Source organism: Macrotis lagotis, chromosome 1 (assembly GCF_037893015.1).
Source record: "Macrotis lagotis isolate mMagLag1 chromosome 1, bilby.v1.9.chrom.fasta, whole genome shotgun sequence".
NCBI lineage: Eukaryota > Metazoa > Chordata > Mammalia > Peramelemorphia > Peramelidae > Macrotis > Macrotis lagotis.
The window spans coordinates 332096084-332122494 of record NC_133658.1 but is presented as its reverse complement, the minus strand read 5'-3'; the positions used below and the strand labels follow the sequence as shown (position 1 = coordinate 332122494).

The 26411-nt window shown below is 36.0% G+C and overlaps 1 protein-coding gene across 2 annotated transcripts in view; it reads left to right on the top strand.

Annotated features, from left to right (window-relative positions):
• The window catches only part of CNTRL (centriolin), a 97301-nt gene that overhangs the window by 52209 nt on the left and 18681 nt on the right, over window positions 1-26411 (top strand). For both annotated transcript variants that reach the window (XM_074211687.1, XM_074211688.1), the window contains 8 exons: window positions 96-244; window positions 2174-2354; window positions 4538-4848; window positions 15673-15872; window positions 19154-19346; window positions 23827-23957; window positions 24556-24667; window positions 25863-26027. In XM_074211687.1, coding sequence (XP_074067788.1) covers window positions 96-244; window positions 2174-2354; window positions 4538-4848; window positions 15673-15872; window positions 19154-19346; window positions 23827-23957; window positions 24556-24667; window positions 25863-26027 — 1442 coding nt within the window. The remainder of the gene's footprint in view (window positions 1-95; window positions 245-2173; window positions 2355-4537; window positions 4849-15672; window positions 15873-19153; window positions 19347-23826; window positions 23958-24555; window positions 24668-25862; window positions 26028-26411) is intronic.

Here is a 26411-nt window from a genome sequence, read left to right as displayed (position 1 = left end):
AAAGTCCAGATCTAAAATCAGCTTTGCAGATATTTTGAAGGAATGAGTGCCATGGTTTTATTTCCACTTCTGAGAGTGTCACAATTCCTTTACAGACAGCAAAGGAGAAATAGAAAGTCTGTTGGAGGAAATCACAGAACTTCGACATACCCTTTCTCACCAGAATGATTACATTAGTAGCATAGCAGATCCTTTCAAGAGACGAGGATATTGGTACTTTATGCCATCATCATCATCATCAAAAGTATGAAATATTTTGGGAATTGGGGCACAATGATGGGCTGGACCAAGGTTCTTATATGGGAAAGTATGACAAGATTATATGTTCTCTTCCTAAATGTGGTAGTAAATCAGAGAATAACCTCAGGTAAAAGACGAGAAGTTTCTATGCAAAACTGTAAATATAGGGTCTTGATATTTTAAATGTCTCTGGAAAAGAAATGGAAATTTCCCAAAGTAGTTTAGTTTTATTAATATTGAAAAGTGTACAAAATTTTTAAACAGAGCGCTTTCCTCACAACTCTTTAAGGTAGTGTATACTTATTATTGTTACTACCCCTTTCATAGATGTAGACTTCTTAGCTGTATTTCCCTAGGGTTCAGAAAAATAAAGTGATACTCTCATAATCGGAAAGCTTGAGAGACTTGGACCCAGGTATTTTGACTTCATGTCTAGTTTGTTTTTGTTTGGGGGTTTGCGGTTGGGGGGTTTTTTGTGTTTTTTTTTTTTTCAAAAAATTTGTAATGCTTTTTGGAAGTGTTTTTTTTTAAATATTATTACCCAATTCATTTTCACAGAATATTCCAACTAAAACTTGACTACTATATTTTTTCATATATTGTTGTCAATCTCAGTTCGTATTTTTGAGTGATGATATAATATTAGCTGCACTTATTTTCTCTCTCCATAAAATAGGAAATTGGATCTCCTATTTCAGAATATAGAGGGCAAGAATTATTTTTCATTTTGCCTTTTTCCCTCAGTGCCTTTTGAAGTGAATGGAATTATGTGATCTCTGAAATCTCTTCAAGGACACTTTTTTTTAAGAGTGTTCTAATATTCCATATTCTAAGATAGCTCTGATGTGACATTCAGTTTTTTTAGAAAGATTTTATTTATTTTGAATTTTATGATTTTTCTCCTAATCTTGCTTCCCTCCTCCTACCCCCCACAAAAGGCAGACATTGTTTCCATGGTATACACTGATCTGAGTTGAATGTGATGAAGGGAAATCATACCCTTAAGGAAGAAAAATAAAGTATAAGAGATAGCAAGATTACATAATAAGATAACTTTTTTAAAAAATTAAAGGTAATAGTCTTTGGTCTTTGTTCAGACTCCACAATTCTTTCACTGGATGGTATTCTCCATCGCAGATACCCCAAAATTGTCCCTGATTGTTAACTGATGGAATGATCAAGTTCATCAAGGTTGATCATCACCCCCATGTTGCTGTTAAGGTGTACAATGTTCTTCTGGTTCTGTTCATCTTGCTCAGCATCAGTTCATGCAAATCCTTCCAGGCTTTCCTGAATTTCCCTCCTAGTTTCTGATAGCACAATAGTGTTCCATCACATACATATACCACACTTTGTTAAGCCATTCCCCAATTGAAGGACGTTTACTTAATTTCCAATTATTTGCCACCATAAGCAGGGCTGCTATGAATATTTTTGTACAAGTGATGTTTTTACCCTTTTTCATGATCTCTTCAGGATATAGACCCAGTAATGGTGTTGCTGGATCAAAATAATCCCAAATAGCTCTCCAGAAAGGTTGGATGAGTTCACAACTCCACCAACAATGTATCAGTGTCCCAGATTTCCCACATCCCTTCCAACACTGATCATTGACATTCAATTTTTAAGATCTCTTGAAGCTATAACATTCTATAATTTAGATCTTTCAAGTTGGGAGATATTAAAATTAGCAGTATTGCTAAAGGTTTTATAATTTATACTCATTTATTTCTACTGCTATTTCTACTGCATTTATACTGTTATTAATCAAACACCAATACTATATATTAATTTATAATTCTTTCCTTTTTATGACCATTGGATTTATATTTTAATGATGAAAAAGCAACCCTTTCTAGACAAGTTTCTTCAATTAATGAATTAGAAAAGGGAATGCTTAGTTTACATAAATATTATCTGTTAACTGTTTTAGGTTTCTAGTCCAAGGTCTCAGAGTACAAAGGATTCTGGTATTGGCTTAAAACCCACATCCTTTACCTCCCTCCGAAAGGAGTGTGGCCACGGCAAGCAAAGTGAGAGAAAAGATGTCACATCAGGATGTTGGATTTATTCTCCAGTCAGAAGTGGATTGCATAAAATTTATTCAAACAAAGGTCAGTTGGATCACATAAAGGAAATTCAATTTCTTACCATTGAGAAAAAGAATTTGTATCCCTTTGGCCAAAATGTATAAGCAAAGTAGCTGCTATGGTAAATTAAGAAAGAAGTACCTCCTATATTCTAGACACCATGCTGAGTACTTTACATATATGATCTCATTTGAACTTCACAATGACCCTAAGGGTAGATGTCTTTACGGTTGAGGAAACTAAATAAAAATGTATCCTTAGGAATCTTTATTTCAAAACACGAACCAAAATGTCTGAGAGATAATGGAATGTACTGTAAAGATCCTGGACTATGAATCAATTTGAATTTGTATGACCATATCAGAGATATTTTAGAGGGATTTCCTCTTTAGGTGTGAGTTGTACAAGATGGATTCTGGGAACCTTCAGATTTTGAGATTCTGGAACATTGGAGTTAAGGCTTAACTTTGATATTTCTTAACCATATGACTGGACATCCATTCTGACATACAATTTTTTTATTTGTAAAATGGGAATAATAATGTTAACATTACCTCCTTCACAAGGTTCTTATAAGAGGAAATACTTGGTAAGTGTTAAAATGCTGTAGAAATGTGAATATTATTGCCAGCTCCATATTGTATTAAAAGTGTTAGCACTTCATTTGCAGATATATGAAGGAAGGTATCAGCAACTCATATGTAACAGTGGAAGGATGCCAAGGAAAAAGAATGTTCACCTGAATAGTTGCCATTCCATTGTACATGACCTTCTTTATCTCTGAGTATCTATTTAATCCAATGTTTGTTTCTATGTTCACTGTGAGTGCTAGTTGCTTTAATTCTAGGAAGTCATTTAACTTCTGTCAAACCTCAGTTTCCTCAACTCTAAAATAAAGAGAATAATAAAATAATATTTAAATAATGCTTTTAAAGTTTGCAAAATGCTTTACAAATACTCTCTCATTCAAACCTTACAACAACCCTGTGAGATTAGCACTATTTTGGGGGGGGGGGGTTGCAAGGCAGTGGGGTTAAGTGACTTGCCCAAGGTCACACAGCTAGGTAATTATTAAGTATCTGAGGCCGGATTTGAACTCAAGTCCTCCTGACTCCAAGTCGGTGCTCTATCCACTGTGCCACCTAGCTAACCCATGTGCCATCTAGCTGCCCCTATTATTTTTTACAGAGAAGAAAACTAAGATCAAAAGTTATTAATTGACTCATGGTCACATAGCTATTAAGTATTTGAGGCAAAATTTCAACCCTCAGATCTTCCCAACTCCTAGTTCATCACTCTGCACTGACTATACCACATTGACTTTTTTGGAAGATCAGCTAGGTTAATGTATGTAAAATGTATTAATACATTAACCTGAAAGCATTTTATAAATGCCTGTCCTTATTGTAATCCTTTTGATCTTGGTGCTGAAGATGTGTGTGTGTGTGTGTGTGTGTGTGTGTGTATAATTGCCTTAATAGATATATAGCATTCAGAAGAAGGAAGATGATAGTTTTACTGTCCTGTTTGTTTAGTCCATGTAGAAACACTATAGAAGCACTTGAGAGCTTATTCAAAAAAGTATAACTAGGTTAGTGAAGGGAGCTAAACCATCACATGAGTGTTCAAGGAACTCTGATGGTTTAATCTGAAGAACAGAAAACTTAGAAGAGACCTTATTATAGTCTTCAGTTATTTAAAGGGTGGGCAGTCATGAGAGAAAAATGTATGCAATTTATTTTATATGACCCTAGGGCACAAGAACTAGTGCCAATGGATGAAAGTTACAAGAATTCAAATTTTAGAGCAGGATGAGAAAGAACTCCCAAAAGCACACTAATGATGATGATTACCTTGTGATGTGATGTGATGTGCTGAGTTTCCTTTAGATCTTCAATTAGTGTTGACAATGTGATTTATGCCTCAAATTGGAGTGATACCAAATTGACTTTTCTTTTTTTTGTTTTTTGCAAGATCGTGGGGTTAAGTAACTTGCCCAAGGTCATATAGCTAAGTATTAAGTGTCTGAGACCAGATTTGAACTCAGGTCCTCCTGACTCCAGGACCAGTGCTCTATCTACCGTGCCACCTAGTTGCCCCTAAATTGACTTTTAAAGGCCCTTCCAGCTTCAAAATTCTGTCTTAACTTTTTAAACTAGAAAGCATATATGCAATGATGTTATCTTCTTCTGATTCCTTTTGTAAAGGTGAAGGAAACAGAGATAGCAAGGAAGAAAATGAACTGGATGATGAAGTGGATCCTCCATTTGTACCTCCTCCTGGATCTGTTATTTATACTGTGTTTCCAGATGGCACACCTGTCCCTCAGGGAATTGTGCTGTATGCTCCTCCTCCTCCTGTACCTACCAATGGCAGACCATTTGAGTCTGGAACCGTTATTTATGGCCCTCCTCCTGCTGGAACACACATTGTTTATGGCCCTCCTCCTCCTCACTTTTCTATCCCACTCATTCCAATGGGAGTCCTTCACTGCAATGTACCTGAACATCATAACTTGGTAAGTCAAAAAAATTGATACAGTACCCACCCACTTTTCTTAAACTGTATTTTTTGAAATCTTGAAGTTCTGTCCAGCAAACCAAGGACTTCCAAAAAGAAAAAGGGAAAAAGAACATTACGGAACCCATGCAAATATATCAGCTTTGCTGTGCATATTGTCTTGTAAAATATTTGTTCCACTAATGCAGAAAACGAGCTAGAACCAATTATTTGATGTACCCATATTGATGTACCCATTATATGATGCACAGTTGGTTGTCAGTCAGTTTTGATAGAGGAAATGTAAAGTCAGTTTCCATTTGTATATTATATTAATAATTTAATATTCATTTAACTTTATACAAAAGAACAAAAAAAGGCAATTAAGTATATTTGCATCTATTAACACTTTTTAATTCCTACATATATGTCCATAACAATTTATTACTTTCCTTATTCTTCTTCCTTCTCTTTATTCATTCTTTTTTGTATTTCTGAATTCATTTTTAATGTAATCATAGTAGTGTGAAACCTTCTGATTTTGCTTTTTTCAATAAGTATTACTTCATTAAGTCTTGTGTTTCTTTATATTCCTTACATTGATAATTTTAATGGTATTATAGGTTTCTATTATATGAATATGCTTCGGGTGTTTATTTTCAGTTCTTTGCAATTTTTTTAACCTGATAGCACTTTTAGAATATTATTTCCAATAATGGGATTATTGGCTTAAAATGGTATTTTAAAATTTTGTTATGCTAAGAGAGTGCCTTCCAAAAAGATTCTACCAATATGCTTATTAATACCAATTTAAACCAATAATTCTATTATTATAATAAATAATATTCCAATGTCATCAGTTAAAAAAATAAAGATTTCTCCTAAATAAATGTATCAATTATTTGAAATTGCAAAGAACTGAATAAGTATACCTAATTCTCTACAACCATTGAATTTTTTCTACTTTTAGTTACTTTTGCCAGTCAGGTATGTGTTAAGTGAATCCTCAAAATTGTCTCATTTCGGGGCAGCTAGGTGGCACAGTGGATAGAGCACAGACCCTGGAGTCAGGAGGACCTGAGTTCAAATTTGACCTCAGACACTTAATAATTACCTAGCTGTGTGGCCTTGGGCATGCCACTTAACCCCATTACCTTGCAAAACCTAAAAAAAAAAAAAAAAAAAAAAGTTTCAATTTGCATTCTTCTGATTAATGAGGCAGAATTTTTTTCCAATAATTATTTGAAATATATGGGTTTCTTTTCTTGTAAGTTATCTCTTCATATCATGTGGAAATCTCCTATGCTCCAGAATTGTTACCTAATTAAGTAAAAATCTTTCCGCTCTTTGCCATTCTCTCATTTTGCCCTTGCTCAGTTAAGCCTAACTCTTCCCCAATCACTGTTCTTTCTTGTCCTCTTCCACTGCACCCAGTTGGTCATCTGTAAAATTTTATTCCCTCATTCTCTATAGAAAAACATTTTATCTTTGGTAACCCTTTCCAGGAAATTTTGCTTTTTGCTGCCAACAGAGCTGGCCCTATAGAAAAGTCAGCATATTCTTTGCTTGCTATTAACCCCTTTTATACTCTTCCTCAGCCACATCCCAGTGACCTTTCTTCCTTCCACTTTTCTCCTATTTGTAGTATTCTGTTTAGATCCTTGTTACTGTTATCTGCTGACCTCCACTTCATTCTTCTACCTTTCTCCTTAATAAAACCCTTCAAATTGGCCTGCATATATAAGGGGGCATCACCATCCACCCAGTCATCCAGGTCTTTAACCCTGAAGTCATCCTTGATTGTTATCTCTCCTTCACTCCTCCTTTTTCATACCTCCACAAATCTCTTGTGAATCTTCCAACTCTCCCCCACCCCCCACTCCCCTTTGACCTCCACTCAGGTGAAATCTTTGTCTCTAAAAACATGGTGCCATTTGCCAAGAGGTCATTCTCCATCATCCCTTCTTCCTCATCTCACATCACCAAGATGATGCATGTTTTCATTCACTTTTCCTCTACCTCTGTCTCACATGAAGAACTGACCTTTCTCCTTGGTGCAAGTGACCCCATTCTATCCTATCTCTACATCAGATTTCCCCCTCTATCATTCCACCTTCTCACTTTTCAATTTCTCCCTTTTTTTAAGGCTTTTTGCAAGGCAAATGGGGTTAAGTGGCTTGCCCAAGGCCACACAGCTAGGTAATTATTAAGTGTCTGAGGCCGGATTTGAACTCAGGTACTCCTGACTCCAAGGCTGGTGCTCTAGCCACTATACCACCAAGCTTCCCCCACCCCTGCCAGTACTTCTTAAAAGAACTGCAAAGCGTTCACAACCATGTGGGGAAAAAAAGCTCTAAATCACTAACAGGAGAAATGAAAATCAAAACAACCCTGAGGTCTCACTTCACCATTATGAAATTTTTTTTGCAAAAATGAAAAAATGTTATAGACAATGTTGGAAGAAGACAGTTAAGGACTTTTAAAATCCAAGAATATTTTGGCAAATTCAGCCTCTATTAGGAATACCATCATTTAGGTACAGAGTCTTAATATATTAATGATGATGAAGATGATGATATTTGTCTCTCATTCTCTAAGAAGACCATGAATGACATCAGGGAGGTGATGCCATGACAAGCAAGTGAATTAGATTTAAATGAGGGAATGCTGTGCTAAGTCAACCAGCCCACTTTCCCTCCCAGAGCCAGCTGGGTCCAGTGACCAGATATGAATCAGGTTGACTCAATATGGCTCTAGCTGCAAGGCAATCAAAGTTAAGTGACTTGCCCAAGGTCACACAGCTCATACATGTCAAATGTCTGAGACTAAATTTGAACTCAGGTCCTCCTGACTCCTGGTGTTCTATCCACTGCACCATACCAAAGCCTTAATATACTCCATTGCTGATACAACTCTAATACATTGATGGTACAGCTGTGAAATGTTACAACCATTTTGAAAAGCAATTTGAAATTATACTAATAAAATAATTTGTGTCTGGCTCTCTGAATCAGACACAATTCATTATTGGGCTAATAATCAAGGACAGGCTGCTAGATGACAAAGTAGATAGAGCACTGCCTTGGAATCAGGCAGATGAGAGTTTGAAACCAGACTCAGATACTTGATGCTTTCTGGCTTTGTGATAAGTCACTTAAACCTGATTGTCTTGCATCCAGAGTCATCTCCTGTTCATATCTGGCCACTGAATCCACTTGGCTCTAGAGGAGAAAGTGAGGCTGATGACTCAGCAAAGCTCTCCCTTACTCAAATCCAGTTCATGTGCTTGTCATAGCTTTACCTCCTTGATGTTGTGGTCTTCTTTGAGAATGAAAGACAAACATCATCATCATCTTCATCCTCATCATCATCATGATGTATGATACACCATTTAGAGAAGCATGGAAAAATCTATATGAACTGATGGAGACTAAGCAGAGCCAATAAAATATGCACAGTAACTATAACAATGTGAACAATACAATGTAAATAATAGAACAATTATGGTAACAAAATTATAAAGATTAAGCAGGACTCAAAGATATATGAGAAGACCTTCAACCTATTCCCTTCAGGAACATATATAGGTGTTACATATTGTACATGTTTTTTGTACTTTTCCAATGGATTGATTACTGTGGACTTTTTTCCCTCCATAAAAGTACTATTTGTTTATAAGGAAGATTTTCTGAGAGAAGGCAAAGTAATACTTGAAATTATGATAATATAAGAAACAGAAAATATCCATAAAAACTTATTTTTAAAAAGTGTATTGCCAAAGAACCAACATGGCTCCAAAGTAGAAATATGAGAAGACATTCCCATCCTACTCTTTTTTTGTAGAAATGGGAGGTATGCAAGTATGGCACATTGCACATATTTTCACATTTTTTTTGGATGTATTGATTGTTTTAACCAATTTTTAAAAACCTTCTTCCAGGGCAGTTAGGTGGCACAGTAGATAGAGCACCAGCCCTGGAGTCAGGAGGTCCTGAGTTCAAAGCTGACCCAGGTGTGACCTTATGCAAGTCACTTAACTCCACTGCCTTAAATAAATAAAATTAAAAATTAAAAAAAGGAAACAATTTGAAATAGCCTTTAAAAAACCTTCTTCCTCTTTTTTTTTTGCAATCTCTTACATGTGATACCTATTGGGGTGAAGGAGAAGAGATACTGGAAGAAATTCTGAACAAAATGCCAATAAATTGTACTTTAAAAAAAAAGTATATTATTCCCTTTTCTTTTAATTCTTATTATAGTTCATTTTCTTATAGTTAATTCCATAATCCATTTGGAATTATTATACCTTGTAAGGTATATGAAGTAAGGATCTAAATTCATTTTTGCCCTATTACTAACCAATTTTTATGTTTATTAAACAATGTCTTTTCCAGTTTTTTGTTGGCTATAGGTTTATTAGACATCAATTTCTGTGTGAATTTTTTCTTTTCCCCTCCACTACCAGAGTTTTACTGAAAACTATTTTATATATGTTTAATGTCTAGAAGGTCAAGCCTTTGTCTACTCTTCTTTTTGTCTTTTTAAAAAAATTAATCTTTGATATTCTTTTTTTTTTGCTTTTCTCCCTAAATTTCATTATGATTTTGCCCAGTTTCATAAAGGAACCCAATAGTATGTTTATTAGTATTGCATTAAATATATAAAGTAATTTAGAGAATAATTTTATTTTTATTATGTTGAATTAATCATTATTATAAATTATAATAATTATATTATTATAAACATTCACATCATAATTTCTTATTTGTATCATTTATGTTTAGGTGAGTTAATGTAACTACTTTCAAATCATAGTCTTTTATGGGCAATTGAGTAAAATTAGGAATCTTGAAAATAGCAAAAAAAAATTATAATGAAGACCAGTGACCTATTTGCTTTTCCTTATTCCTAAATACAGAAGAAATGAACTCTTTAGTGATCATTTTCTCCAATTTGTATTTATTTCTAGTGATTTTAATGTATAGAATGTGTTATATGGCTACATTTTTGAAAGATGGAGTGTTGATTAAGCCAAAACTGCAATATAATCTACAAGATAGGTGCTGAAAGAATAGTTGAATTTCATTGAAATATTGAAACAACTCAATTTTTTTATCAGAAATTATGATGAAAAAGGTAAAAGGAAAAATGAAAAGCAATGTGAATCATCTTAGATTGAAAACTCCTAAATACAACTCCTTAATATTTAGTGATAGCGAAAACAATTTTATTTAGTGATAGCAAAAACAATTATTTAAAACAAGTTAATAGTTAACACTTAATGATGGCAAAAACAATTTACTTAAAGAAAATTGTATTATTAAGAGTCAGAATGGGGCGGAGCCAAGATGGCCACAAGAGAGGAACATCTCTTAGGCGCTCTCTCATAAAACTTATAAACTAAGGACTCTAACTAAATTTTCGAGAGACAGAACCCACAGAGGGACCCAGTGAGGCAGTTCTCCTACTCAAGGTAACCTGGAAAAGAGCAGAAAGGCTCTGCTCCCCAGGGTTGGAGGGCTGGCCCACCAGAGTAGTAGCCCGCTGGAGCAAAAGAACTTCAGCCTCCCAGAGGCAGCCCCAGGGTACTGGGAGCTACGCCCTGGGGAGCATCAGGCACAACCTGGGGGAACAGCTAGGGACTTCTGCCAGAGAGAGCATGTGAAGCTCAGCCCTCAGGACACACAGCAAGCAATGTGGTGTTGCTGCAGCCCAGATCCAGGTAACAGAAGTAGGAGGAGCTGGTAAGCAGAAGCCCCCAGGGCATGAGCCCATTGAACCTAGGGAGGGGAGTGAAAAGAGAGACTGCAGAGCTCTGTACTCTGTCCCTGGAACAGGACTCTGGAGTTCTGACCACATTCAGATCCTGATCGCAGTCTAGGCCCCCCCATAAAACAGCAGGGCCCTCCCACCTCAGCCCCATGGCAGAGGGGGGCGCTTATGGTCATTCACAGACCAGGAGGGAGGACAGAGCCTCACACACTGAGATCCTTGTGGGAGTGTCCCAAAAGCTCAGGAAGCACCCCAAAAACAAGCTCAGGCTAGGAAAATGAGCAAGCAGAGAAACAAGAGGAACACCATTGAGAAATATTTTGCCTGTGAGCCCAAGAAGGGATCCAAACACTCAGTCTGAAGATGAGGAAGCAGAAGCTCCTGTATCTAAAGACTCCAAGAAAAACAGAAATTGGGCTCCGACTATGACAGAGCTCAAAAAAGACTTTGAAAATCAAATGAAGGAGATAGAAGAAAAACTGGGAAAAGAAATGAGAGAGATGCAGGAAAAACATGAAAATGAATTCAGCAGCCTAGTCAAGGAAATCCAAAAAAATGCTGAAGAAAATAGCATGCTAAAACACAGCTTAGGTCAAATGGATAAAACAGTTCAAAAAGTTTTTGAGGAGAAGAAGGCTTTAAAAAGCAGAATTGGCCAAATGGAAAAAAGATATATTGATGAATTTACAAGAAATCAGGACACAATACTTCAAAACCAAAAGAATGAAAAATTAGAAGAAAATGTGAAACATCTCATTGAAAAAAAACAACTGATATGAAAAACAGATCTAGGAAAGATAATCTAAAAATTATTGGAATACCTAAAAGTCATGATCAGGAAAAGAGCCTTGACATCATTTTCAAAAATTACTACCGGAAAATTGCCCTGATATCCTAGAAGTAGAGGGAAAAATAGAAATGGAGAGAATCCACCAATCTCCCCGAGAAAGAGATCCCAAAAAAACTAACCCCCAGGAATATTATAGCTAAATTCCAGAACTCCCAAGTCAAAGAGAAAATATTACAAGCAGCCAGAAGGATGCAATTCAAATACCGTGGAGCTGCAATCAGGATCTCACAGGACTTAGCAGCAACTACATTAAAAACTCATAGTGCTCGGAATATAATATACCGGAAGGCAAAAGAGCTTAGAATGCAACCGAGAAGGGGCGGCTAGGTGGCGCAGTGGATAGAATACTGGCCCTGGAGTCAGGAGTACCTGAGTTCAAATGTGGCCTCAGACCCTTAATAATTACCTAGCCATGTGGCCTTGGGCAAGCCACTTGACCCCATTGCCTTGCAAAAAATCTAAGAAAAAAAAAGAATACAACCAAGAATCAACTACCCAGCAAAACTGAACATCCGCTTCCAGGGGAAAAGATGGACTTTCAATGAACCAGGGGAATTTCAAATGTTCCTGTTGGAATGGCCAGAGCTGAACAGAAGGTTTGATCTTCAAATACAGGACTCAGGTGAAGCATAGAGAGTGGAGGAGAAGGGGAAAATATGAGGAACTTAATGATGATGAACTGCCTGTATTCCTGTATAGAAAAATGATACTGATAATACTCATAGGAACCTTCTTAGTTAATAGAGCAGGTAGAAGGAGCTTTTATAGATGAAGCACAGGAGAAAACTGAATTTGAAGATATAATATGGTGTAAAAATGGAGTCAATAGATAAAAGGGAAATATAATGGGAGAAAGGAAAAAGAGGAGGAATAGGCTAAGATATTTCATAATAAGATTTTTCTTTATTACAATGAGCTATTGCAATGATATGGAAGGGGGTAAGGCAAGGAGGAATGAGGGAATCTTCACTCTCATCAGAGGTGGCTAGGAGAGGAAACAGCATATATACTCAATGGGGTATAGACATGTGGAGTAAGAAGGAGAGAAGGGGGACAAGGGGAAGGGGTGGGGATGTGAATGATGGAGGAGAGGATGGACCATGGGGGGAGAGTGGTCAGATATAACACATTTTCTTTTTTACTTCTTGCAAGGGGCTGGGATTGGATGGCCTGTCCAGGACCATAGGACCAAGTGGATGCTGGGCCTAAGGGGTGGTATGTGGGCTTGGGGCCTCTTAGGGATCTGTCTTCTACGCCACTCAGCTACCCTACAGCAGAGTCAAAGTGAAAGGAGAGAAAATATAGTATATGGTAGTGGAGAAATAGTAAAGGAGGGAGTTGCGATCAGCAGTGGCAATGGTGGAAAAATATGGAAGTAACTTTTGTGATGGACTTATCCTAAAGAATGTGATCCACCTGTGACAGAGCTAGTGGTATTGGAACACAGACTGAAGCACATTTTTTATTATTATTAGTATTTGGGGGGTGCAGGGCAAATGGGGCTGGGTGGCCTGCCTGGGGCCACATAGCAGGTTGACCATTGGGTGTCTGAGGCTGGATTTGGACCCTGGTGCTCCAGGCTCAAGGGCCAGTTCTCTGTCCACCACCCAGCCACCCCTACTATTATTACTATTTTATTTTATTTTGGGTCTTTTTTTTTCTTTTTTTGGTTTTTGCAGGGCATTGGGTTTGGGGTGGCTTGCATGTGACACAGCTGGGTGATTGTTGGGTGTACAGGGTCGGATATGGGCTCAGGTGCTCCTGGCTCCAGGGCTGGTGCTCTGTCCACTGCGCCACCTAGCCATACCTACAATTATTGCAATTATTTTTTTTTTAATTTTTATTTTAATTTTTTTCTCTCACCTTCACTTTATCCCTCAAGCAAGTCTATATTTTTTGTAGGAGAGGGGGTATTTTGTTTACTCTTAAACAAGAATATTTTATTAATGTATAAAAAACATTATTTGTACAAAATGAGAATAAATAAATATTAAATTTAAAAAATAGAATAAAATTGATCTGAAGCTGTCTCTTTTTTAAGGAGCATGGTTACTTCAGTAGCCTTGTAATCTCATGCTATTGCTTGTAGGCATTTTTAAAAATTAATTTTAAAATATTTTCAGTACAGTAGAAAACAAGCATTGCACTAATAATCAAAAAACTTGAACTGGAATAGTAGCTCTGCAACTTTGACCTTAGGTAAGTCATTTTTTTATGGACCTCAAGGCTTGTCCCCTCTAATAATAGGGATTTGAACTAAATAATTTCTAAGGTGCCTTTAAAATAGTGAATACTTTCAAGAGTTCTTTATATTGGCATTTTATTCAAAGTAGTATGTTTCATGATTCCTTGTCCTAGCCTTACTAAGACCAAAGAGATAAAGGAAGTATTCTCAGTATTTTTTTTGGTTCCCTATAGTTAAATTTAAACATTAAAGGAATCACAGGGATTCAGAAGAAAAAGAGAATTTTTTCTAATTACCTCATTTTCCTGAAGTCCAAGGAGGTTCAATGATTTAAAACACAAATTATGACCTAGTAAAGATCCTCTAATTCCAAATCCAGTACTCTTTCTGCTATACTTTACCCACACTCAACTTTTGAATAGATTGTGTACTGAAAAGTTGCTTAAAAGTCAGTTGTTTGAAACTCAGAAAGTGTTTCCCTGGAAACAATATCATATAAGTGATAGCTAGAATTACCAAAGTGAAATTATGGATCAAATTTTGGACAAGAATGGGCTGATCTAAGCACCTAGCCACCCCATATAATGCTATTTCTATGGAAATATGGCTTCAGATTCTACCTTAGAACTTAGGTTGCATCTGTCCCCTCTTCTTCATTGCTAGGCCACCATTCTGAAAAAGGCCCCTCCCCTACCATCACAGTACAATAATGGCCCAAAGGCAGAACAAAGGAGTATGGTGTCAGTTTTTTACTTTATGATGGAAAGTGAGCCTGGAGTCTCTTCCCGAGGTGCTTTGGGAAAGAAGTCTCTGTCTAAGGGAGCCATGAGAAGAAAGGGAAAAGTATCCTGTCATGCCATAGTGAGACAGGAACTTCTCACTAGGGTCCAGCAAGGAAGTAGTCCCCCACAATGTTGCTGCAGAAAGAGAATCTCCTTCCCCTGGGGCCACTATTCCAAGGTAATGGAAATTATAAATTTGATAATATCCCCAGTGTTTGTTTATATATTTAAAAAGAATAGCATTGGTAACAAAATATAAGACCATAGATTCAATATTCTACATTTTTCAATGTCCTATTATCTTTTTAAATTAACATATCATTAAAATCTAAATTTGTTATAATTAACAAAAACATTCAAATAATCATATGAAACCACAAAATTTAAATTCTTTATAATTTGTTTTGAAATGTGTATAATAATATTATTAATAAGAAAAATTTTGTATCAGTGTTCCTTTTTTCTACATGTTTAAATTTTGGTGCTGTTTTTAAATACTGTTTGTATGTTTTGTTCTTATTTTGCTTTGAAGAACTTCATATAACTTCTTGTTTTTCTTTTCTTCTAATTTTTTATGGTGCAGTAATAATTCTGTTGTATTCCTATGCTGCAGTTTATTGAATTAATTTCCAATTAATACATATAACCCATTTGTTAGTACTTTTTTATAATTATAAAGATACTTTAAATATTTTGTTAAGATGTGCCCCATATATTTTTGACACAAGTTAATGTAAGTTACAGTATAACAATTATACTGCAACTTGCATAGAATCCTGGGGTATTGAGGTGTTAAATTACTTGTCTTAGGGGTCACATAACTGGGAGGAGTCCAGGTAGTATTTATCCAGTTGTTCCCCATTCTGACTCTCTAGCCTTTATACTGCATTGATTTTCTTGACAGGGACATTTTAATTAAAAAGGTAAAAAATTCAGATTATCTACCATTTTTATCTATACCAGAAGAAACAACCAGATGTTTTGAGTGATTTCTTTAATGACTTTATTGAATTAATCAGTTGATTAAGTTATCCTTAGGACAACAATTCGATCACCCCCAATTGTATGTAAAACGTTTCACTAAAATGAACTCTTAAAAGGAACAAAAAAACAGACATATTGTCAAAGAACACTAACTATAACCTGAACATAGGTTTTCTGCAACGTACTTATATTCAATCCAATACAATAGGTAAAGGAAATTAAAGGAAGAAAAACTTTTTTTTGTTTAAATGTTGCATTTTCATCCTTTAGGAGAATGAGATTTCTAGACTTGAAGACATTGTGCACCATGTCAAAATTAAGAGACTGGAAGACAAGGCAGCAAGGCAACAGACCAAAAGAAAAATGGAAGAACTTCATCAGAATATTGAAGAGCTTTTGCAAGAAAGAAAAGACTTAGAAGAAGAAATGGCAGAAATACACAGGAACCTTCAGAAACACAGCAAACGAAAGTAAGTGTTCATTCAGAGAGGCAACATGATTGGGAGAGCTCTTGTCTACCCAGATGACCTAGGTCCAAATCCTGGCTCTGCTACATAAAAACTATCACTGTGAGCAAATTTTTCCTTTTTTTGAGTCATAGCTTCCTCATCTATAAAATAAAAAATGATAATAATATTCCCTGTACTACTTACTTCACAGGATGGTTATGAGGTTTAGAGGATATAATGGTATGATAAAAGTCCATGATTTTATCAGTGTGTGTTCTTCCTTCCCTGATTTAAATCACAATCCCCCTGTAACATCATGAAAGATGGCTTTTCATGAGTTGCTGTGGCTAAAAATTTTTTTTATCTGATAATGAACCTTCTGTAATAAATCCTCTTCTCAGATAACCAGACTAGTCATCAGACAACCATAGCCTGACTCATACTCAAAACTTTTTCAGCTTGGTAGAATAAGCTGCCTTATAACTTCTACTCCACTGAGTGATCTACATGTCATGACATGATATCATAAAGGATGTTTGTTGAATATAAGTTTTTTTTTGCAGGAGTTTATATAAAGTGTTATATACATTTCAACTCTGATGAGTAGAAATTATTTTACCTACTCAAGGGCAAATGCATTTTTGTAATGTCTTTTCAAATTCAGATCATTATAGGTTTAAGTTTGTTAAAATTGTGTGTACTATGTTAGCCCATAATCTCCTAATTGGAATAGAAATCTCATTTGGTAGTTATCTAGAAATCTTGAGGTCATGGGAAACAATGATTTATTGTTGTGGAGGTGACCTTCAAGATCACCTAGTCTAATCCCCTAATTTTATGTATGATGAAACTAGGACCCCCCAGAGAAGAGAAGTGATAGATATGCTTAAGTTTTAGTGAATATCTAGTAAATAGTAGAGCTGAAATTTGAACTTGGGCCCTCTGTCTCAAAATGAATTGATGTAGTTTTTTCCCCCCAATCCCCAAGTCCCATCAATTCCATGTGAGATCCATATTTTGTCTATAAAACAATTGTTTCCAAGAAAAGAACTAATTCAGCTGATGACTCAATTTGCATCTGAGTCCAAAGATCATAAGAACTTTATAAGAAGTTTTATTGATAACTTTTAAAATCAGTCATTCCTGGATGTATGGCCTCCATTCCCATCATTTTGACAAAGCCTTCCTTTGTAACAAAAAATAAACAGTTGAGCAAAACCAACTGATAAATTGACTATAACTGATATATGCAAGGTTTTATATTCAATCTCCCAATTCTCCAGCGCAATTGGAGACTTATTTACTCACTTCAGTGAATAATAAAATAAAATAGAGGATGAAAATTGAAATTATAATCATTCAACATTGTTTCCTATTAAATAACTCTTGTGATATATGTGTGTGTGTGTGTGTGTGTATACACACACATAAATGTAATATATATTTTCCTAATTCTATTTACTTCCACTATATCGGTTTGTATTCCTATTCTCTAAATTCTTCATATTTATCCTTTTTTATAGTGCAAAAATATACCATTATATTCATGTGCCACAATTTGTTGAGGCCTAATTGATAGATACCCATTTCATTTCCAGTTTTTTGCTAAAAAACACAAAAAATATTGCTATAAAGATTTTATGAGTAGGGGATAGCGAGTTGATGCAATAGATAGCATACCAGCCCTGGAGTCAGGAGGACCTGAGTTCAAACCCAACCTCAGACACTTAATAATTACCTAGCTGTGTGGCCTAGGAAAGTCACTTATCACTTAACCTTGCAAAAACAAACAAACAAACATAAAAGATTTTATGGAACTCTTTCAATCTGTGACCTTCTTGGAATATATACCTAGGAGTGGAATCTCTCCTATTCAAAAGATATGAGCAATTAATGACTTATTTCATGAAATTCCGAATGTTTTTCCAGCATGTTTGTACCAATTCAGCTTGATCAAGAGTATATTAGTATCCGGTCTCAGACACTTAAATACGGCCTCAGACACTTAACAATTACCTAGCTGTGTGGCCTTGGGCAAGCCACTTAACCCCATTTGCCTTGCAAAAAAACCTTTAAAAAAAAAAAGAGTGTAGGGCGACTAGGTGACAGCAATACATAGAGCACTGGCCCTGGAGTCAGGAGTACCTAAATTCAAATCCGGTCTCAGACACTTAAATACGGCCTCAGACACTTAACAATTACATAGCTGTGTGGCCTTAGGCAAGCTACTTAACCCCATTTGCCCTGCAAAAATCCTAACCAAAAAAAAAAGTATATTAGTGTATCTTTCTTCCCACATCCCAACATTTACTATTTCAATTTTTTTTATCATCTTTGTAAGTTAAAGGGGAAAACTTCAAAGTTATTTTAAAGCACAATTTATTCATGAATTGGAGCAATCTTTTGTAATTTTTTTTGCAAGGCAATGGGGCTAAGTGGCTTGTCCAAGGTCACACAGCTAGGTTAATTATTAAGTGTTTGAGGCCTCCTGACTCCAGAACCAGTACTCTGTCCACTCTACCACTCAACTGTCCCCTGAAATTCTTCTTTTGAGAACTATTCTTGTCCTTTAACTGTCTTGGTCTTTGTATTATTCCCTTTATATCTGAGATAATATACCTTTATCAAAAATATTTTAGGCAATTTTTTATTTGATAGTTCTCTTTTTAAATACCTTCATCCTGTTTGTTCAAAAGCTTTTCGAATTCATGTAATTAAAATTATCTATTTTATCCTTTGAGATGTTCTCTACTCTTCATTTAATAAGGAATTCTTCTAGCTACAGTTGTCAGTTTGTTTTCTTTTCAGTGATGTCATTTTTACATTTAGACCAGGTCTTATTGTTATATAGTGAAAGATACTACTACTGGCCTTTACCTGTTCTTACCAAACTCTCTAAATTTTACTGGTTCTTATTAAATAGAAGTGCCCCTTCCTACACAGGTTTTTATGTATGTTTAGTGAACACTGAGTTCTGGGGTTTAGTTGTTTCTGATTTCTGTTCTTATTGACTGTTCTAATGGTCTAATTTTTTTTTAACTACTGCTACTTACTTTTGATAGCTACTGCTTTATACTTTAATTTAATGTCTAGAAGTATTAATTTATCCTTCCTACTTTTTAAAAACTTTTCTTGAAATGCTAGACTTTTTCTTCTTCCTAATTTTGCTTTATTTTATCTGCCTTTAAAAGTAATGATGTCTGTACCTTAATTTAATTATTATTGATTTTTATAGCATGTTAGTGAAACACAGTGTGACTATTCTTCCAATTATTTGTTTTCATTTATTTATTTCTTTTGAGGGATTTCATGGAAGGACATAGTGACATTCTTGTTACTGAAGAAGGAACAAATGTGTCATCTAAACACCACAACCAAATTATAGATGAAATTGGGTGCATTGAGTCAACTCTTCTGAAACGTCGGGCAGAGCTCAGAGAAGCAGATCGACTCCTAGCTGAGGCTGAAACAGAACTTTCCAACACAAAAAAGAAAGTATGTCCTTGCCTTGCTTCTTGTTCTAGGGTAGCTTAAGCTGGAAAACTCATAGAGGATTCCAAAGATTGATTTGGTTGCTTCATTTCTTTTACTGCCCTTTAGCCAGGATACATATGACAAATAATGGAACCAAAGACATTTTGGTCCTTAACTTTCTGAATATTTATGTTCGTTATCATTATCATAATTATCTGTTTTATGGAAGGCATATTTTGCAAAAAGTTTGACAGATATTGTCAAATGAAGTCTGATTCTCCCATAGTAGAATTATAGACTTTGAACTAGAAGGGACCTTTGAGACTGTCTAGTCTAAATCCTTCATTTTTTACAGCTGAAGGAACTGAGATTTAAAGAAGGAAAGTGACTTGCCCTTCTTGGTGAAGTTATCATCATGTCTATGCAGTTGAAATTAGCAAAGGCCTACAAGAAGAAATTGGGACAAAGAATTTGTCTGCCTCTATCAGGGTCTGAAAATGGAACTCTTGGGGCAGCTAGGTAGCGTAGTGGATAGAGCACCAGCCCTGGAGTCAGGAGTACCTGAGGTCAAATCCAACCTCAAGACACTTTATAATTACCTAGCTGTGTGACCTTGGGCAAGCCACTTAACCCCATTTGCTTGAAAAAAAAACCTAAAAAAAAAGAAAAAAGAAAATGGAACTCTGATATGTTACTTACGTATCCATATGAAGCTTTGAACCATCACTAAAACTTAGTGGATTTGTCATGGAAAGCAGGATTTTCTGGCATCAAAAATATTTGCATTTTTTTAACAACAAATTTCTACTTAGGTGACCCTGCATTCTTGAAGGGTATGCCAGCATAGCATAAGCACTAATAAATCTTGCCCATGCTGGAAAGGCTCTGAATAAACACAGAAACATGCCATATGCCTGTCACACAAAGGACTAGCCTGAGGAAAAAGAGGCTCATGACAAGAGAGTTGGCCACTGACTAATGGATTTTTAGCCCAGTAACTTATGAAATCATCAAAGTATTAAGATGATAGTGAAATCATGGATTTAAAAAACTATTTTAAGAAGTCACATTAAAAAGAACCTCTTAGGGGCGGCTAGGTGGCATAGTGGATAAAGCACTGGCCTCGGAGTTAGGAGTACCTGGGTTCAAATCCGGTCTCAGACACTTAATTACCTAGCTGTGTGGCCTTGGGCAAGCCACTTAACCCCATTTGCCTTGCAAAAACAAAACAAAACAAAACAAAAAAAGAACCTCTTATAGCTCTCCCTTCATGTTGTGCCCATTGTAGGTTCCTGCCCACCTTGCTTCCATCTAGGTGGTACAGTGGATGGAGCACCAACCTTGGAGTCAAATCTCAAGGGTTCAAATTTGGCCTCAGACACTTGATACTAACTAGTTGTGTGACCTTGAGCAAGTCACTTAACCCCGATTGCCTCAACTCCAGGGCCATCTCCAGTCATCCTGGTTTCATATCTGGCCACTGGACTCAGATCCAGAGGAGAAAGTGAAGTTGGTGTCTCAGTGAGGCTGGAACATAGCACCCCCTCACTCAAATGAAATTATCATAACATCACCTCCCTGAACTCATGGTCTTCAAGAACGAAGGACAAACATCACCATCACCTATGAAAGAACTAAAATGTATTGATTGTTTTTGCTAAGTCAGCTTCCTGTTTACCTCTCTATGTAACCAATGAGTAGTAGAGTTTAATAGAAAGAACTCCCCACCTAGAGACAATGGTTTGAGTCATTGAAACAATGTCAACTCATTGTCTGACTTTGAACAAGTCATTTCCCTTCTCTGGAGCTTAATGTAAAAAGAGCATTTGAACTAGGGGATTTCTTTAATGGCCTTTCCAGTTGTAACTCCTAAGTTTTCATCTTATTCAGAGTCAATGCATCAATAAGGATTTATTAACCACTTAGTCTATGCTTAGCATTGTGCTAAAAGTTGGGGACAGATCCAAAGAAAGGCTGAAATAAAGTTCTGCACCAAAGAAACATAAGAGGGAGATGATAATGAAAATAATTATGTGCATTTGGGATACAGTATATATAGAAGGTAATCTTAGATGAAAGAGATTTGAGATGAGTTTTAAGGACGTCAGGTTAGCTTAAAGGTGATAAGAAAAAACCTTCAAGGACTGGGAGGTGGGGGGATGTCAGTTCAAATGCATAGAGGTGGGAGGTTGTCATGTATGAAAAGCATAAGAGATTGACTTTAGTTGGTAAGTCCAGCCCTGGAGTCAGGAGTACCTGGGTTCAAATCTGGCCTCAGACACTAGCTGTGTGCCTTGGGCAAGTCTCTTAACCCCATTGCCTTGCAAAAACCTAAAAGAAAAGTTAATGATTTCAAAAGAAGATGATTATAGTTAACATCTTTAAAGATTCTCATTTCATTGACTATAAACATTTTTCAAATGTTGGTGCTCTATACTAGCCAAGAACCCAACTTGAAACCACTTTTCCCTCTGTTTACTTGTAGGAATAGACAGCTATAGATTAATAGAAAAACCACTAGATTTTAAGAGGAAAAAATCCTACTCTGACATTACTTATCTATTGGCTTGGAACATATCACTCAACATCTCTAGCTCAATTTCCTCATCCAGTAAAGCAGGGAAAATAATAGCCATGCTATTCCATCTCCCAGGGTTCAAGTGAAATTAATGATATAAGCAGTCAAGTGCTATAGAAATGTTGGGTGCTTTTACTCCATAGAAGTATTTTTATCAAATGTCTTTTAAAATATAAATATTAAAAAATTAAATTAACATACTTTAAATAATTTTATAAAATTATGGTTCTAAAACTAGAGGTCATCTTCAGTGACTTTCCCTTAGAAACACAGGTTCTGTTAAATGTAGCATTTGACCTCAGGTCCTCCTGCTTTTTATTGAATAGTAAATAAATTTACCTTAAAACAGAAAATTTTGGAGTGAGGCAGTGGGGTGATAAGGAAATCATGCTGGATTTAGAATTGGAAAGCCTGGGTTTAAATCCCAATTCTGCTACAATTTTACTAACTGCATGGTCTTGGTAAAGTCATTTACCTCCTCAAGGCCTTTGTCAGATGAGGAAGTTGAATGATGTGACCTAAGGTCCTGTATAACTCTAATTCTGTGAGACTTAGTCTTAACTCCACTACTTATTTAACATAGGCAAATTATTCACATTCCTGAGCTTCCATTTTTTTTCCACTGTAAAATGAAAGTGGGGACACTTGTAGCCACTCCTCTCAGAGTTGATTGTTACAAGGTTCAAATAAGATAATGTATGAGAAAGCATTTTCTAACCTTAACACCTTTTAGAAACATAAATTATAAAGTATCTGCTATATGTATGTGCTAGGAACTAAAAGAAATTCCATGACTTTTTCAACACTTTTTCTGCCATCCATCATAGGGGTTGCTGGCCACTAGAAGAGGATTTACAGGCAGCTAGGTGGTACACAATGGATAGAGTGCCAAGTCTGGAGCCAGAAAAACTCATCTTCTTAATTTCAAATCTGGCCTCAGACACTTATTATCTGTGTGAGCCTAGACTAGTCACTTAAACTTATTTGCCTTAGTATCCTCATCTGTAAAATGAGCTGGAGAAGGAAATGGCAAACCACCCCAATATCTTTGCAAAGAAAAGTCCCAGAGTTGTAGAGAGCCAGACATAACTGAAAAAACAACTTAACAAAAAGAGGACACACACACACTCACTCTCTCTCTCCCCTCTATTAAGAAAGAAAAAAGATCTTGTTTATCTTGTTTAACAATAGCTAATATGTATTTAGCACTTTATAGTTTACAATATACTTTTTTAGAAAAATTACCTTGATTTATCACTTTAAAAGATCCATTATTGAATTATTGTAGCTATTCCCTGAAAGGTAGTCTGTTTTAGTGGATAGAGAGCTGGCCCAAGATTCAGAATAACCTGGGTTCAAGTCCTGCCTTTGACAGCACTGACTGTCAGTGTCTAGGCAACTCTGTGATTTTCAAAGTATGATCCAGGAGCTCCAGGAGGTCATCAAAACCCTCTTAAGGGATCCTTGAAGTCAAAACTTTTTTATAATAATGCTAAGACATTTTCATTTTTAACATGGTAAACATTGATATATACACTCCATGTAACAGATGTTCTTTGGAAGGTCTTTGATAATTTTTAAGTGTGTGAAGGGGTCCTGAGAAGTTAGAGAAACTCTGCTCCAACATTGCAAATTGCAAATCAAGTGGCAACATTCATTGGTAATGTGGCTTTCCCTCACTGGGAGAACCACTAAAATCATTATGTTAAATGAAAACAAAGGTGATCTCCTGCCATGATGCAACTCACTCCACATCTTAGTGTCAGCTTTCATGAATGACTCCCTAAAACAGCTCTTCACCTTTAAGTTTACCCCTGATTATTAATGTAGCATCCATGGCCTGGCAAAACCACTCTCAGAGGAAGTTGGGTAATCATTTCTGTGCCACTTAACTGGTTGTTTTAATGACAGTTTCTTTTGTAGACCAAAGATACTATTCAGAGGTACAGTGAGGTCAAGAAGCACTTGTCACGGGCAGAGCTGGATGCAGAAGAGTTAGAACGCAGAGCCCAGGAGACAGCTGTCAAACTAGTGAAAGCAGATCAGCAGCTAAGGTACTTTTAAATCAGTACAGCAAATATTTATGGGGTTAAATAAATGAAAACAATTTGGTTCTAGGCACTAATCATATTGTCAGATGATCAAATAATGCTCTGGTATACTTTCAAAAAAAGACCAAATTCAGTTGAACAAATATATGTTAATACTTGAATACATTTTAAGTACTTTTTATTTGCTAGGCCCTGAAGGGATATAAAAACAATGAAGTCCTGCCTCAAAATTAATAGATATTAATATATTCTAGATCCCTTCAGGTTGATAGAAGGGACTTCAGGCAGACCATGCCCGAACAGCAAGAAATCTTGAAAGAAATCAACAAAGTCATGGTTCCAAGAGACCCTGACTTCTACTCTTTAAGTCATAAAATAGAAAAATTGATTGAAGGATGAGTAAATCAGCATTATAAACATAAGTATCTTCCATACCCCACATAGAAGATGGGGAAATGATTTATTTTACCCATAGCTTATAGTACCTAGGTAAAGTGGAAGATAAAGCCTGAAAGTTAGGATGATAAATCACTGTTAGCTATTTCAGGATATTGGACATGCTTTCTAAAGGACCAACTGAAATGGTTTTTTAATTTTATAGACTTCAAAAGCTGCAAACGGGCACAGAAGTTGCTGAAGATGATAACAAAGATCATCTTCAGGTCATCAATGGGCCTGAACATCTTCGCACTAAAAAAGCTGAGCTAGAAAAGGTAAAGAATAAGGCGTGCATTGATTTTAAACTATACTTTGGAAATTGCCTCTTCACCAGTTCTGAAACCTTTAAACACCAGACTTGAAAGTAGACCACTCAGTCAAGCCTGTTTCCTCCAAGTCATTCCACCTTCCTGAGTCACAATTTTCTTCATCCATAAAGTGGGGGAAATAATTCTTGTGCTATTACTTCATAAGTCTGTTAGGAAAGGATTTTGTAAATCACAGTATGAAAACATCAACTATAATGTCTGTTATTAGAAATCTCTACCACATACTGAAATTGTCTCTGTGTTTAACCAAATAACTGCATTGGTGTTTTACAGCAAAAGTTAGCAGCTTAGCCACCATTAAGATGGATGTATTTAAGGGGCAGCTAGGTGGCACAGTGAACAGAACACCAATCCTGAAGTCAAGAGGACCTGAGTTCAAATGTGGCCTCAGACACCTAATACTTACTTAGCTGTGTGACCTTAAGCCCATTGCCTTGCAAAAGAAAAATGTATCTATCCTTACTGTTTAATGTATGACAGACCTCAGGATCTTTTGGACAGGCCATCTCTAAAAGTAGTACAGGTTAGATCATGATATAGACCAGCCTACATTTTAATAGAGATAGATAGATAGATTTAATAGAGATAGATAGCAACAAATATAAAGTGTGATCAAAGTGATATATCTGTAAGAGGGGGGAAAGGGTGGGGCCTACTCAGGATTGTCAAAAATGTAAAATGCTAAAAGAGGCCTTAGACTAGAGATTGTTCTAATTGGAAAAGTCTGGATCATTTAATTCAACCTCTTTATTATTTTATAATGAAGAAACAGTCCAAAGATGATACGTTATCATATCTAAGGCTGCAAAGATCCACTAAGACTTAGAATCCAGGTTTCCTGATTGCTAGTCCATCATTATTTCTGCTCTGACAGATTAATTGCCATCACTTTCCTTGGTGACTTTGGAGGGTTTAATGTGTTACACATATGTTTCTGAGTCATGGGTTTCTTCCATCTATCCAATCTACCTAAGTCATTGCCCAGCTGTAAGGTACCTGGTTCTTGAGGCGACTATGGAATACATGAAGGATCAGAGAAACTACCTCAATTCTCTACCTGATGATTCTGCCTTTAGAGGCTAAATTTGCCAACCTCTATTTTTGGATTTTAAATATCTTTACTCTTATCTTTTCCTTGTAGATAGCAGCCCAGCAGCAGGAGATGTTGATCTTGGACAGGCATTTAACTCATAAGAAGGAAGAGCTACATTTACTTCAGATAAGTGTGGCCAAGGCAAAAGCTGATCTCCAAGAAGCCCTTGATTTAGGGGAAGCAGAGGTAACAGAGAAACGGAATCAGCTTAGGGTAGGTCTTTAGATACATCCTTTTACAGTTTTCCTCTAAGCATCACAATACCATGTACTGAATTTACTTCAGGTATTTTCATTTGTCTCATTTGTTTCATAGAATCACAGAGTTTTAACTTATCCAAAGCTTGATCAGCCAGAATATTCTATCACCTTTCTTCTCTGAGCCTCTTTCCTCATCTGTAAAATCCATCTTTAATACTTTGTGCCATGTTCTGACTTTTGAATTCAATCATTCTAAGTTATCCTCCAGTTGTAACTTTCTGTGTTCTGACATTGTATTTTCTAGGGTCCTTTTAACTTATTCATGGCACAGACATGATGAATAAATATTTGCATGTCTACCTTTTTTAAAAATTTCTTTAATAATAAACTGATACGA